The 13,692-nt window shown below is 37.4% G+C and overlaps 1 protein-coding gene across 1 annotated transcript in view; it reads right to left on the bottom strand.

Moving 5' to 3' along the window:
• Positions 1 to 1,092: 1,092 nt before the first annotated feature.
• Positions 1,093 to 13,692, bottom strand: part of LOC137277856 (uncharacterized) — a 28,130-nt gene continuing 15,530 nt past the window's right edge. Inside the window, exons 6-12 of the mRNA XM_067809820.1 lie at positions 13,120 to 13,263; positions 12,454 to 12,604; positions 11,554 to 11,709; positions 10,579 to 10,790; positions 8,734 to 8,869; positions 7,930 to 8,018; positions 1,093 to 7,308 (exon numbers count right to left, since the gene is read on the bottom strand). Of these exons, the coding sequence (XP_067665921.1) occupies positions 7,189 to 7,308; positions 7,930 to 8,018; positions 8,734 to 8,869; positions 10,579 to 10,790; positions 11,554 to 11,709; positions 12,454 to 12,604; positions 13,120 to 13,263 (1,008 nt within the window). The 3' untranslated portion in view covers positions 1,093 to 7,188. The remainder of the gene's footprint in view (positions 7,309 to 7,929; positions 8,019 to 8,733; positions 8,870 to 10,578; positions 10,791 to 11,553; positions 11,710 to 12,453; positions 12,605 to 13,119; positions 13,264 to 13,692) is intronic.

Raw genomic sequence — 13,692 nt, 5'->3', positions numbered from 1 at the left:
TATTCCAATCAATACTAGATTAGTGAGTGAGATTGATAATGTTATGATAAGTTACTTTACAGCTGTTCAGCTAATAAAACATGGCAAATTAACTGACTGACATCCACCAGGGTCCACTTGCACACAGCAATATTAGCATCTTAGCGCTACAATGGTTGTAACTCCCATTCTCCAACACAGACTTAAGAGAGTTGCAGCGCTAAGATTGCTTTGTCAAAGTGGGCCCTGCAGGGCACATATGATGCTGACAAATTGTGAGTGAGTGAGTGAGTGAGTGAGTGAGTGAGTGAGTGAGTGAGTGAGAGTGGTTTAAGGCATTTTTAACAGTATTCTAGTTAGGTGAGTATATTTCTAGGTGAGCGAGTGAATTTATTGTTACCACACACCTCGGTATTCCAGTTCTATGGTGGGAGAATGTAAATATTTGAGTCTAGACATAGGGGTGGGAATAAAGAATGAAATGATGCATGATAATAATAACAATTGATTTGTAGAGTGTCTGTTTCCAAACAATATTGCTCAATCGTGCTATGAAAAGAAATGACTGTGGACAAAGTCTATGGAAAAGAGAGTTTGAAAAGATGAGTTTTGAGGGCAGATTTGAAACCACCAGCAGATTCTATGGCTTCTAGGGCAAGTGGTGTAAGCTGTTTAAGCAGTAGGGAGGTTGATGAGCAGAGCAGTCAGCTTAGGACATGGGAGATGAACAAGATTTTTAAGATATTGAGAAAACTAGTTTTCATGTATGCAGCATGTCTTAAAAGAATATCGCTTTGGTGGAATCCACATGGATAGAGGGGAAACAATCAACTGGGCAAACCAGGATTTGAATTCACAATCATTGACTTCTGGCATCCCATGGATCAACTCAATAAAGTGGATCATGTCACCTCAAAACCTTGGCCATGTGTCTACCTTCCCTGACAAATTGTGACACATGAATGGAAGAATGGTTGATTCTGGCACGATTAAGGGAAATAACTCTCCACAGTAAACTGCACAGCCTTCTATCAGTGTTTCCACTGATTAGTTTGCAGAAAACTATATTTTTAGCAACAGATACCATTTTCATGCATAAGACATGAAGCAAACTTCTTGAAATTGTTTTATTACAAATGGTCTGGATAAGAAGTGCATGAATATATTATATACAACATATGGAAAGGGACCAGCCCAGTAACTACATTCCCCACTAAACAGTTGAAACTTCTAGAGATTAATCCAACTCATTACTAAAAGTGACAATCCTGGACAACATGGTTTCAGTTTGAAGGGTTACACAAATCACACTTTTTTCAGGAAGATGAGGGGAAACATACCAAACGTCAGTTGGCTCACAAAGGTTTTCTTGATAACTGCATAAGCAAAACAGTCAATTTTCACTCTTCAGATTGTATTTTTATATTTGGGGATAGCAGTTTTCTATGGCTTGCTATAATGATGCAGGTTGCATCGCACAGACATTACAAATATTTGGAGGGTGGGTTGAGTCTAAGGCAAAGTTGTCTTGAATAAGTTAGGACACGTTTCTTCATTTTTCATTTCAATAATTGAGAAAACAACAGATGTTCTTCGTGCCCCAAACACAAAACACAATGATACTTCCCATAATTCAATAAAGGGAACCACAATGATGATTAGTGTGTCTACATTTGAAGGACAAATACGCTCCTGGTTTCATCGTTGTGAAAAAATGTAACATCCTGTCTCATAACTTTATTATCATGAGGATTCCTGCTTTGTTGATGTATTATTGTAAACTATTTTTGCATTTTAACTGTATCATAATAGAGAATCCTATTATAAAGTATTCTGCATTTTAGTTTATCAGAAAGAGTTGGTGGATCTCAGTTGTGTTGTCATAAAAGATGCCAATGTTAGCAGTATTATCACAAAAGATCCCTGCATCTCAGCTCATTTTCTGTAAACATGCTGCCTGTTAGCTCTATTATTGCAACAGGTAAACATAGACTTATTTCTAGACTGTTATGCACCAGTGGAACCAGCAGTGGACAAGCTTGAAATGCCAAGGTATTACAGCTTGAAGTAGTCAGTCACATCCAGTTGTGCACATAACATCTAAAACTGTCAAATGGATACAATCAACTGCATCAGGCATTCTTAAATAGTGTACTAAATATCTGGAAAGGTGCTATTCATTTCTGGTGAGGAATAAATAAACACAGATTTCAAAAACAAATGAAAATAATACAAAAAACAAACTCACGCCTTACACCTTTCAGCATATTCTGACGCACCATAGCACTTTAAATGAAAATCTGGACTAGACACATCAATACTTATAACTCCTAAGTGAATACGATATGAGCAACTACATAAACCAGTACTGCTGCATATGACTAAAGGTTTTGTCACATGCTCACTCCAGTCCAGGACTAGATTTTGGTAGTCTATGAAAATGACAACTTGAACTAAATGTCTTCTTTACAATCTTAAGGTAAATCAGTACAGTGTAATAAGGGTTTGGGAAGGTTCAATGTCATAATAGGGCCAAAAGATGAAAATTACTACAACATTTTTGTGTATATAACATATGTTACTTTTGGGAGTTAACTTTTGTGGTTAAATACAGATTCTAATACTTTTTGCGTTTGACTTAAATATGAGATTCAAAAGCACTCTCACAAAGGCAAGCACCTCATCCAAATGTACAAAGCCAACGATCTAACCCACCCAGCCGCTGTGGCTTCTGTACTTGAATCTGTACCTTACTGAAAAAGTGAAATCACAGATATAACATATGTTACACTTGTCTACTTTCCAAATGACACTGGTTATTCATCTTTATTTGTAATAACCTAATAATTTTAAATGGAACGATGACTTGTTATGTTCAACATTTTCAACATGGCTGCCAAAGTGGCCATCATGTTAGCAACAATAAGATACATCATTACTTGATGATGTCTGCACCGTTTCTGACTACAGACAGTCACAAAATAGAACCATAACAAATGTTATGAAATCATTAGCACTGTTTTGCAGATTGGTTTAACTCTTCTAAGAAACAACGAAGATAGACAAGATGAGTTGCTTTTGTAATCAACAAGAATGACCTGATATCTGTTAGGCCAAGCCACGTCTAAACTCCAAAGTAAATTCAGTCAAGTGGAAATAAATACTATGAATGAGACAAAAAAGAAAAATCCAAAGAACATAATGTTGACATGTCATGGAATTGAGGAGATACAATATAAAACCAACAAGAAATATCTTCAGACCTAAAATCAATTGATGTACAAAAATGCACACATGTAAATACACGTAAATGGTTCCACCTCATTTTCAAGTTTCTTTTAGATGCAAGCATTTTTCTACTGGTTACCAAGGCTACAGAAATAAAAAAAAAACACAGGACACTCCCAAAGTATCTGTCCAACAACTAATGTCATATTCATATCATTTGATGAATCTCCACCTTGGATGAAAAGATTCTACAAATTACAAAACATATCTCCATGAAAATTATTCATCTGTACACAAAGGACTTCTCAGAGCAACTGACCAGGTTCTGCTTACTTCCAGTGGACCTGTCACTAATATTGCTGGGACCAAATCAAACAACATGTGCAGACTCTTCTCACAAATAGGTGATTCAGGTTTTGTGGTAAAATATGAACTCAATTCTCAGGTACATTTAGAAAAAAGTATCTGATAAGTTCATAAAATAATAAACTGATTGGTTGTGTCTGAACTGTCATAACAAACAGAAAATATAAAACATAACTGTAAACCTAAAAAGTATGAAGACACAATGCTTCTGAAACTGCATGCTTAAACAATTTCTTTAAAAAATATCTTTTATTTTTCAGCACTGAACTGGAAGCAAACCTTCCACCCCATAGATCTGAACATCACAAATCAACAGACATTGTAATATTGTATATTCATAAATACTGACTTTAAGCTGTTAATTTGCTTAAATACAAATGGGTATAGTATAATCAACATAGAAAACAAATGCATTTGCAAGATTTACATGTCTGTTACTGTCTTCCACATGAACCGAGCTACCTAACAACCAAACTTCACCTCAAGAATACTAAAAGTTGACATTGCAGTGTACAGATTAGGCAATGTCAGAATCAGAAAACCATTGTGAAAACCATTGCATAGCCATTTATCATCCAAAAGTGTGTTCCACAAGAGATATCACTTGTGTGAGTTCATACGATATCTCCTAAGAGATATCTTTAGGACAGCAGATTTTGCACAATGCCCTGATGCTACGATGTCACGAACTTGATGACATCACAATGCTATGACATCACTACACTACAAATCTAATGGCAGTGCTGTGTTCTGAGATGTACATTTTTCACTGAATACTAATGAAGAATGATATGGCTAATAAATAGAATCTCACCCGCGTGCCTACTGACATCAGTTATATCAACACTCATTGTTAAAGGTAAAAATATCCTGTAACTTCCTCAACTCATGTTGATATATTTCATATCAGATGACACTTGGGTGAGATTCTCTATGTATTAGGAGCAATAGTGTTCAGCAGGGACTGACACGTGCAGTTTGTTTTCTTGATACTAAATTACCACATCAAAGAAAGCACTGTCAGTCCATGCCACCCATAGGGAAAAATCACTCGTGATTTGTCAAATTCTGAATGAACTTCTGTATAGACTCTATGGCAAATGATTGAAATAATAATATTACTGCAATACAGTTTTCACCCAACACACCAAAACAAAACAAACTCTTGTGACATTCATCATCATAAAAACATATTGTGGTATACAGGTAAACAATTATTGCCATGCGAGGCTAGCCATGTTATTGCGTAAATGCAAATAAGCAGTGCTCCTAACAAGGCTAGTGTAATCATAATATTGTTATATATTGAAAAAACTGATGCTAATTTTTCTGCCTAGAATCCAACTTGATGCTGCTCTTTGGCATTACATTATTACCCTGATGGAATTGCACTTTCAAAGCTGCTACTAAGCACTAAGGACTGTCTAGGTCTGTACATCCGCTTCTCAGGCACCCACTGTAAACAGCTGGGGGAACTGACAGCAATGTCAATGAAGTGCTTTGCCCAGGCACACTACACAATATGAGACCCAGGTCACAAATGTTTGTCACAAATACTGTCACAGTCAACCAAGTACAACATACCACACCAATCTAAGACCAGTCTTACCCTTTCAAACGTTTCAAATTTGAAAATCACCCAAAGATACCAGAAAATAATGAATCAAATCATATTTCATTCACAGAAGTCATTGTTGAATTTTATAATGACATACCTTTGACCAAAAAGTAAGATTAACTAAATGGATAATGTCCTTTTTCTAACAATTCTTACAGAAACACTTTTTTATGAATTCTTGAGACTGGCTGAATTACTGAGAAAATCAACCTTGTATCACTGGCAAAACAGAAAATTTCCCTGTCACAGTAATCTAAACCTATAGTTTGAGAGGCAACTTCAGGAATCAGGAGGCCAGGCACTGTGACTAGGATGATAGTGTGTTATCACACCCCAACAGAACAGTTCTTTGCATAGTATAACATGGATTGACCTGGTCCAGATATGATAATTTATCGGTTATTGCACATAAGCATTCCTACAAGCTTCAAACTACACTATCAATCTTTATCCAGTGAGTTCTCTTACGATAAACTACTGTCATAACAAGCCCAAAGGAAACATTTATTTCAGTGGGTGATAACTATAGTTCACTGTTCAAGTAAAATATACCCCAATTGGCCGGGACCAAAAGCACAATTCTGTATATCTGTCAGTTCATTACACAAAGAATACTAAATGTTGTCCCGTGCAATACCATATTTATGAAACGAGCGAATGGTTTGGTATCTAAAAAACAAAAGCAAGTTAGATACCAATACCATTCCATTCACAAGTTTCATAAATATGGTGTTTAATGGGGCATAGTTTTGTATTCTATTTATCACGCATCCAACATTAGCAAAATATTATCAAGAACAGTACTTTTTTTCCCCTTAGAATTCAATGAGCGTGATGACTCTGTCAAGCAATGTCTAACACTACTGTCAGTGAAGCATTGTGACGTCATAAACTGTAAACCACTTTGATGTCATATGAGCGACATGATGCAATGTTACTACACAGTGTGTAACAACATTGTAAAATTATCAAACAGTGATATCGGTAAGCAATAAATGCATGTTCATTGTGGACATAGTTTACTGAATCTAAAAGAAGAGCAAGTAAAATCACAAAACGCTTTAAGTATGTCTTCTTTCTTTGGCTGACTCCAAACATAGACAAATACATTCAAACTTTCAACAGCATATGACCTCGTGTTGTTGTAATCTGTAGATATGTTCAGATGCACTTTGGTGTAAAGGTCATCACAGAAAACTCCTAAATTAGCACCATTAAATATGATCAATGTAAATGCTTGTAAAATACACCCTGCATGATGAACATTATGCATGATTAAAAGGACACTTTGGACAAAATGGTGGAGTTCATCTGATGCAAGAAGATCAAAATAAAAGAACTTGAATCATGTTATCGCTAGCCCTTGATGAAAACTGAAATCTTTGTAGCTAAAGATTGTAGCTAAAACATACAACTCTTAATTGCCTGTTGTTTCGTGGACATTGTAGCTCAAGGATCTTTATATGATCGCTTTCACACGGCGTTGCAACTTGTGAAACAGGACCAGAATGTTGTATAATGGGCTTATGCCCCTCGTAACATGGACATGAGACTGTTACAGGACCAGAATGTTGTATAATGGGCTTATGCCCCTTGTAACATGGACATGAGACTGTTACAGGACCTGAATGCTGTATAATGGGCTTATGCCCCTTGTAACATGGACATGAGACTGTTACAGGACCTGAATGCTGTATAATGGGCTTATGCCCCTTGTAACATGAACATGAGACTGTTACAGGACCTGAACATGCTGTAACATGGACAATCAGGTATTGACTAGAGCTGGAGTTACAGAACCTCAGTGGCAAGATCTTCTCATTCATGTTGCAGTGATGTCTCTACATTGTCACACATTTAACTACTCCTTTGAGACTTTCAGAAGACAAAAATTACAATCAGTACAAAGTAGTAATAAATTCCACGGATTGTCTGTTTTTCACCACTAACTGATTGAATGGCAGGAATCTGCAGGTGATGTCATAAGCTGCAGATATCTACATTATGTTTCGGACTTGGATACCAAGACGCAGGTTACTGATGAAGTCATCGGGGATGCTTGCAGCTCGCTCGCTCAGATCAGTAACCGAATCACACACGTCCTCTCCCTCGTCAGACTGAAAGTATACACTGAGTCTTAAGGATGTATTCTCTATATATAATCTATGGCTTGTACAATGTTCATGCATGGATTAGTGTTAGGAAGTATTCTCTACACATAGTCTAGTGTTTGTACAATGTTCATGCCTGGATTAATCTTCAGCATGTATTTTCTACACTTAATCTAGAGTTTGTGCATGGATTTAGCCTCATTTGAAATTTTGAACTCATCAGTAGACTGAGAACAGACACACATCAGAGACACACAGGCATATATCTGTATGTATTCATGGCTGTTGAGGGAACAGAACTGATATGCAATCTATGAGTATCAACAATGTAACACATCTGACAAAAATGATGTTCAATGAAATTCTAGTACAGAGCCATTTCTAAAGACATGTAAGGACTGACTACAGCATATACTTCAATCACAATGCCATAAACAAGCATATGAAATATCAGACGATCAACCAGCCATTTTACAAAAGTCCGAAAGGAGAAACAAGCTTCAAGATGGTTGATATTACCTTAACTCCCATGTTGCCATAAACAAGCATGTGAAATTCAGAAGATTAACCAGCCATTCTACAAAAGACCCAAAGGAGAAACAAGCTTCACAATGATTCTATTATTACCTTAACTCCCAAGTCTTCCTCATGTAAGGACTTGTAATCAGATTCACGGAACAGAATAGCTGCCACTTTCTTCAACATGTCATGTATATCTGAAGGTATGAAGCAGGATGTTGTACACAATCAAAAGTTTCACCATTAGATGATATCTGCCACACTTGTAATAAAAAGTTGTATTCATCAACATTTCACACTTTCACCAAAGTAATGGCTATGAAAATACAAAATAGGGGTTATTCCCTTTTGAGGGCATAACATCAGCCAATGCCAAAACATATATGAGAAAAAGTAATGTATAAATCATACAGGTGAAACATTTCCAAAGGAATGGAATAAATTGTCACATTTTCCCTTATATTCTTTTTATCATCAGTTTCCCCTTTGGCTTCATCATTTGCACTTTATCAGTCTTGTACATCTAATATCCCCTATTTTTGAATGGTGTCTGTTGTGACCAGTTGTCAGACAAAAGATCAGCTTTGGAAACTTGGAGATGGAATAGTCACAAAACCAAAAACATCTGATGTCAACCATGCATTTCCTCTGTGTATGGAGAGAGGAGGCTGTTTTCTTCAATTTGACTACTCAATTTGACTGAGTGTGAGTGGTCACACTCCTCGTAAACATTCATATTCGCAATTTTTATATACCCAGAGAAACACATAATCTGTCTACTCATGCTTTAGAACAGTGATTGTGATCTGGATACCTGACTGACAACAGCATTAACACCAAAGGGCTAACTTGTAACACCTGTCAGGTGTCCTTACATAAGTTTCAAGAGTAGTGTTGTAAATCCCATCTTACCTGTGCTCTCCATCTTTGTTTCTAGTTCTTTTAAAGCATCACCCATCTTCTGCTTCTGCTTACTTTCAGCAACACACAATAATGCATCAATAAGCTGAAACATCTCTTTTTTATCATCTGCAGATAATGTCTCGATCTGCAAAAGATAAAATATATGCAAAAGATGACAATACAAAAACTGTCTCCATCATGATATGGAGACTCATGAAATTAATCATGGTGTCATTATTGGTGTTGGAAACCATGTGAAGTTTCAGCATCCAGTTTTTTCTCAGGTGATTATTCCTACAGACCTACAGACAGTGTGTGAAATAGTTTCCAAATGTTGCTAGCCAGTCGGACTAGCTATGCCTGAGAGCTACTAGACTACAAAATTATTCACTAGTCCAAAACTTGAATGTAGACATGGATTTCGTCAATAAACTGCTCATATCAAGAACACTTTTTTCAGGCCTTAACCTACAAGGTTAAAAGTGTTATATAACTTAAGAAGTCAGAGAGAGTAATATATCTACAAAATGACTCCATGAAAATTCACTACAAAGTTAGGAAAGTGATTTGGAAAATTTTACTGGCCTGACTGGATTTTTACTAGCCACAGTTTAGCAGCCCAGTGGCTATTTGGGACACTGCCTACAGACAACAATGATGATGCCTGAAGAAGAAAAATGGAGGGGCCAAGCTTTCACTTCATGGCTACCATGGCTACAGCAGTGTTTGAGTGAGTACTGAAAACATGTGTCCTTGTCTGTTATAGAACATTTGGAAACAAGTGATATTTTTCACATCATAACAAGCTAAGATGCATTAGGTTAGAAATGCTGTTTCCCTACACATATCCAATAGGTAGCCTGACACTATACTACACATATCCAATAGGTAGCCTGACACTATACTACACATATCCCATAGGTAGCCTGACACTATACTACACATATCCAGTAGGTAGCCTGACACTATACTACACATATCCAGTAGGTAGCCTGACACTATACTACACATATCCAGTAGGTAGCCTGACACTATACTACACATATCCAATAGGTAGCCTGACACTATACTACACATATCCAGTAGGTAGCCTGACACTATACTACACATATCCAATAGGTAGCCTGACACTATACTACACATATCCAGTAGGTAGCCTGACACTATACTACACATATCCAGTAGGTAGCCTGACACTATACTCACATATCCAATAGGTAGCCTGACACTATACTCACATATCCAATAGGTAGCCTGACACTATACTCACATTTCCAACAGGTAACCTGACACTATACTCACATATCCAATAGGTAGCCTGACACTATACTACACATATCCAATAGGTAGCCTGACACTATACTACACATATCCCATAGGTAGCCTGACACTATACTACACATATCCAGTAGGTAGCCTGACACTATACTACACATATCCAGTAGGTAGCCTGACACTATACTACACATATCCAATAGGTAGCCTGACACTATACTACATATATCCAATAGGTAGCCTGACACTATACTCACATATCCAATAGGTAGCCTGACACTATACTACACATATCCAATAGGTAGCCTGACACTATACTACACATATCCAATAGGTAGCCTGACACTATACTCACATATCCAATAGGTAGCCTGACACTATACTCACATATCCAATAGGTAGCCTGACACTATACTCACATATCCAATAGGTAGCCTGACACTATACTCACATTTCCAACAGGTAACCTGACACTATACTCACATATCCAATAGGTAGCCTGACACTATACTCACATATCCAATAGGTGGCCTGACACTATACTCACATATCTAATAGGTAGCCTGACACTATACTCACAAGTTCACTTTGCTTATAGCTGTCTTTCATGTCCTTGGCACTTTCAAACTCGTCTCCAACATAGATGGCGCTGAACAGACGGATGATCTGGTAGATGTCATCTTGCTCACCCCGAAGGTTGTAAGATTCCCCACGTAAGGGATGAGCCTTCCCAAAGTCCAGCACCTTCAGGTACAACTTGTGGTTCTTTTCCTGTACCATCACGTTTCCAGCTGTCACAACACATCCACATTTAAACTATTAGCAATGAGCCTTGACTACTCAATCATACCGCCTATACATCATAAGCTTTGGCATAGAATTAGTGGCTACAATATGTAGTATGAGTGTAAATCAAACTGACACATGAAGACAAAGTCATCAATATGACCCGCAATCGCAAAGTATTCTTCATGAATATGTTTACTAATTATGATTACAGTATGTCAATGTTTTAATGTGCATATGGCACAGTGGAAGTTGCGGGGGATAATAAATGTGAAGATTTTTTTTTATGATAATATACTTCTGTAATACACTTGAATAGTTGATACAACATCCTGCAAATTCTATGAGCCTCAAAAGATGCCTCTCCATCAGGAGGAACAATCCAGCTTGTGATACCATACCAAATTACTTGTAAACTTTACATAATTTCTCTCCGTAGGTGCCATAGAGTTTGGTTTAACCTTGGCTTAGTAAGAATTTTAAAAAGTACCACATGCCAGCTTGTTTGTGGAGAACAGATTAAAACGAGAGAGATCACTGACATTTATAACTGCCATTTATCACTTTGACAATACCAATAAGAACCTGCAATTAAACAAACATCATTCACCAGCAGATCCTGGCATGACCAGGGGGTGCAACTCTGAAGGTTAATTTGGACCTGAATGAAGTGTGCTATCCTAGAGGACTTAGTTCATTGTGTGATTAGGGGAGCTCAATCACATTTCATTAGTATGCTGACACGCACTGTGCATAAACTCCTCCTACCGTGCAGATCTTCATGTGTCCAGTTCTTGTCATGGATGAGACTCACAGCAGACAGAAGTCCATGGCAGATGTAGAGCGAGAAGGGACGGACTAGGCTTGGCTCTTCATCTCTTATCTTCTGCATGTGACTGTCAATTACATCTCGAAGGGTTATAGCTGAAGGAACAGATAACTCTGTAAACATCTGTCCAAGCACAAATTGTGAAGATAGCGAGAATTGTCTGGCGTCCTCATCAACACAATCAGTTTAAAATGGCAGCAGGGATTGTTTAATATTATTGCACTGATTCTCAAGGGCAGCAAATGACTAAATCTTCATAAAACATTGAGCGCTGATGAACAAAAGATTTATCTCCCTTTCTTATTTACAAACAGAATACTGATAAATTGTTAGACAAGTTTCCTGACAAGTTTCTTCAAGGCTGTTAGTGCTATACAAGTGTCATGTGGGACTAAGGACACCTGATTTCTGTTCAATATACTTGCATACAGGATAACTATCTTCAAACACTAAACTAGATTTAAGATGATATTTTCTTCAATGATATTCCTCCTGCAAACACAGGCATTGGAGTCTGCGTCAGTTGGTTAATTTCTGTTGTCTGACGTGTTTTCGCATCAAAGATAGCATTTTACATTATACGAGATCTTGTTGCTACACAATTCTGTCAAACCAGTAAAAAGGTGTGTGCATAATACATGCTACAATAGCATTTCCGGAATTTTTCATTTGTGGCCAAACCATGTCAGCATGTATACCTCATGAGGGGAAAACAGAAAGCCAAGAAATCCCAACAGTTTGGTTGAAAACCCAAAACCTTGAACTAGTGAACCCTGACCACAACCTTATATAGCCACAGCCTTTGCCATGTACTCCGGAAGGTTGAGCTCTTGCCTTACCTCTATCAAGCTTCTCCATGTGGAAGAAGATCTCGTTATCTTGCAGGTAGAAACAAACCAAAGCTGGACACAAGGCTTCTCCCTCCAGTTTCAACTCCTGCAGATCCACCCATGCCCGAACCTCATCTTTCCGAAAGTCGGATATCATCACCTACAGAAAGGACATAACGAAAAGGTTGAAGAATGTTATTACTAATATTGGTCATGTCTCATTGGACAGACAGACACACAGACAGACAGTGTTCATTCTGTAATCAGGCCCTAAGCTCATAATACATGCAGTTATACTATTATAGAATTTAATAAATAGTTCTACTGAGTGAGTGAGTCAAACAAAATACAAACTTTCACACTGCTTTTATAATGAGTAATATGACACCCTTGTTTGCAATAATCTCTATATATGAAGAATAATAGTTGTACAATATTAAGAGAGGCTGTCATAAAATCTGTTGAAACTGAAAACAGAAATGGAATGTCAACCATTTTTTTACTTGCATGCCAAACATAATATACCAAATGTACTCTGATAAGTAATTTATGGCAATGTTGAAACAGAGGTAGAAGCAAGACATTAACACATGTTATACCAATGAACCTTGTCCAACTGATAAATGTATTAGTCCCCAAAAACCCCACTCTATGAAAATGACTACTCCGACTTACTGTTTTCTGAGCATGCTCAGTGCCAGTCTTGGTGTCCTTAACAACTACTATGTCTCCAGCAGTGGCTCCCTTACCCAGAATCCCTTTCAGCAGTTTGGTAAACTCATGACCTTCACGATATTTACCAGTAGAGCTAAGTTTGACCTGAAATACATTGAAATCACTACACATTTCTTAGAGTGAATGTTGACACACATCATCATTGACGTGTGTGTTTACTTTTACATAGCATTCAGCAATATTCCAGCAACACCACAGTGAGAGAGTGTGTCAAATGCACAAACTTTAGATGCCCTTACTAGAATTATGCCCTTGTTAGTGAGTGAATGAGTGAGTTTAGTTTTATACAGCACTCAGCAATTTACCAGCTATATGACAGCGACTGTAAATAATTACTGGACCAAACCATCCAGTCATCAACAGCATGAGCATCAATTTGTGCAACTGGGATACAATGACACATGTCAACCAGATCAATGAGCCTCACCACCTGATCCCATTAGTCATTTTATGACAAGCATGGGTTACTGAAGATCAACTCTAGCCTGGATCTTCAAGGGCCATTGTCCTTAT

The sequence above is a fragment of the Haliotis asinina genome, chromosome 3 (assembly GCF_037392515.1).
Source record: "Haliotis asinina isolate JCU_RB_2024 chromosome 3, JCU_Hal_asi_v2, whole genome shotgun sequence".
NCBI lineage: Eukaryota > Metazoa > Mollusca > Gastropoda > Lepetellida > Haliotidae > Haliotis > Haliotis asinina.
Note: the sequence above shows the minus strand (reverse complement) of the source record. Positions and strands in the feature narration are given on the sequence as shown.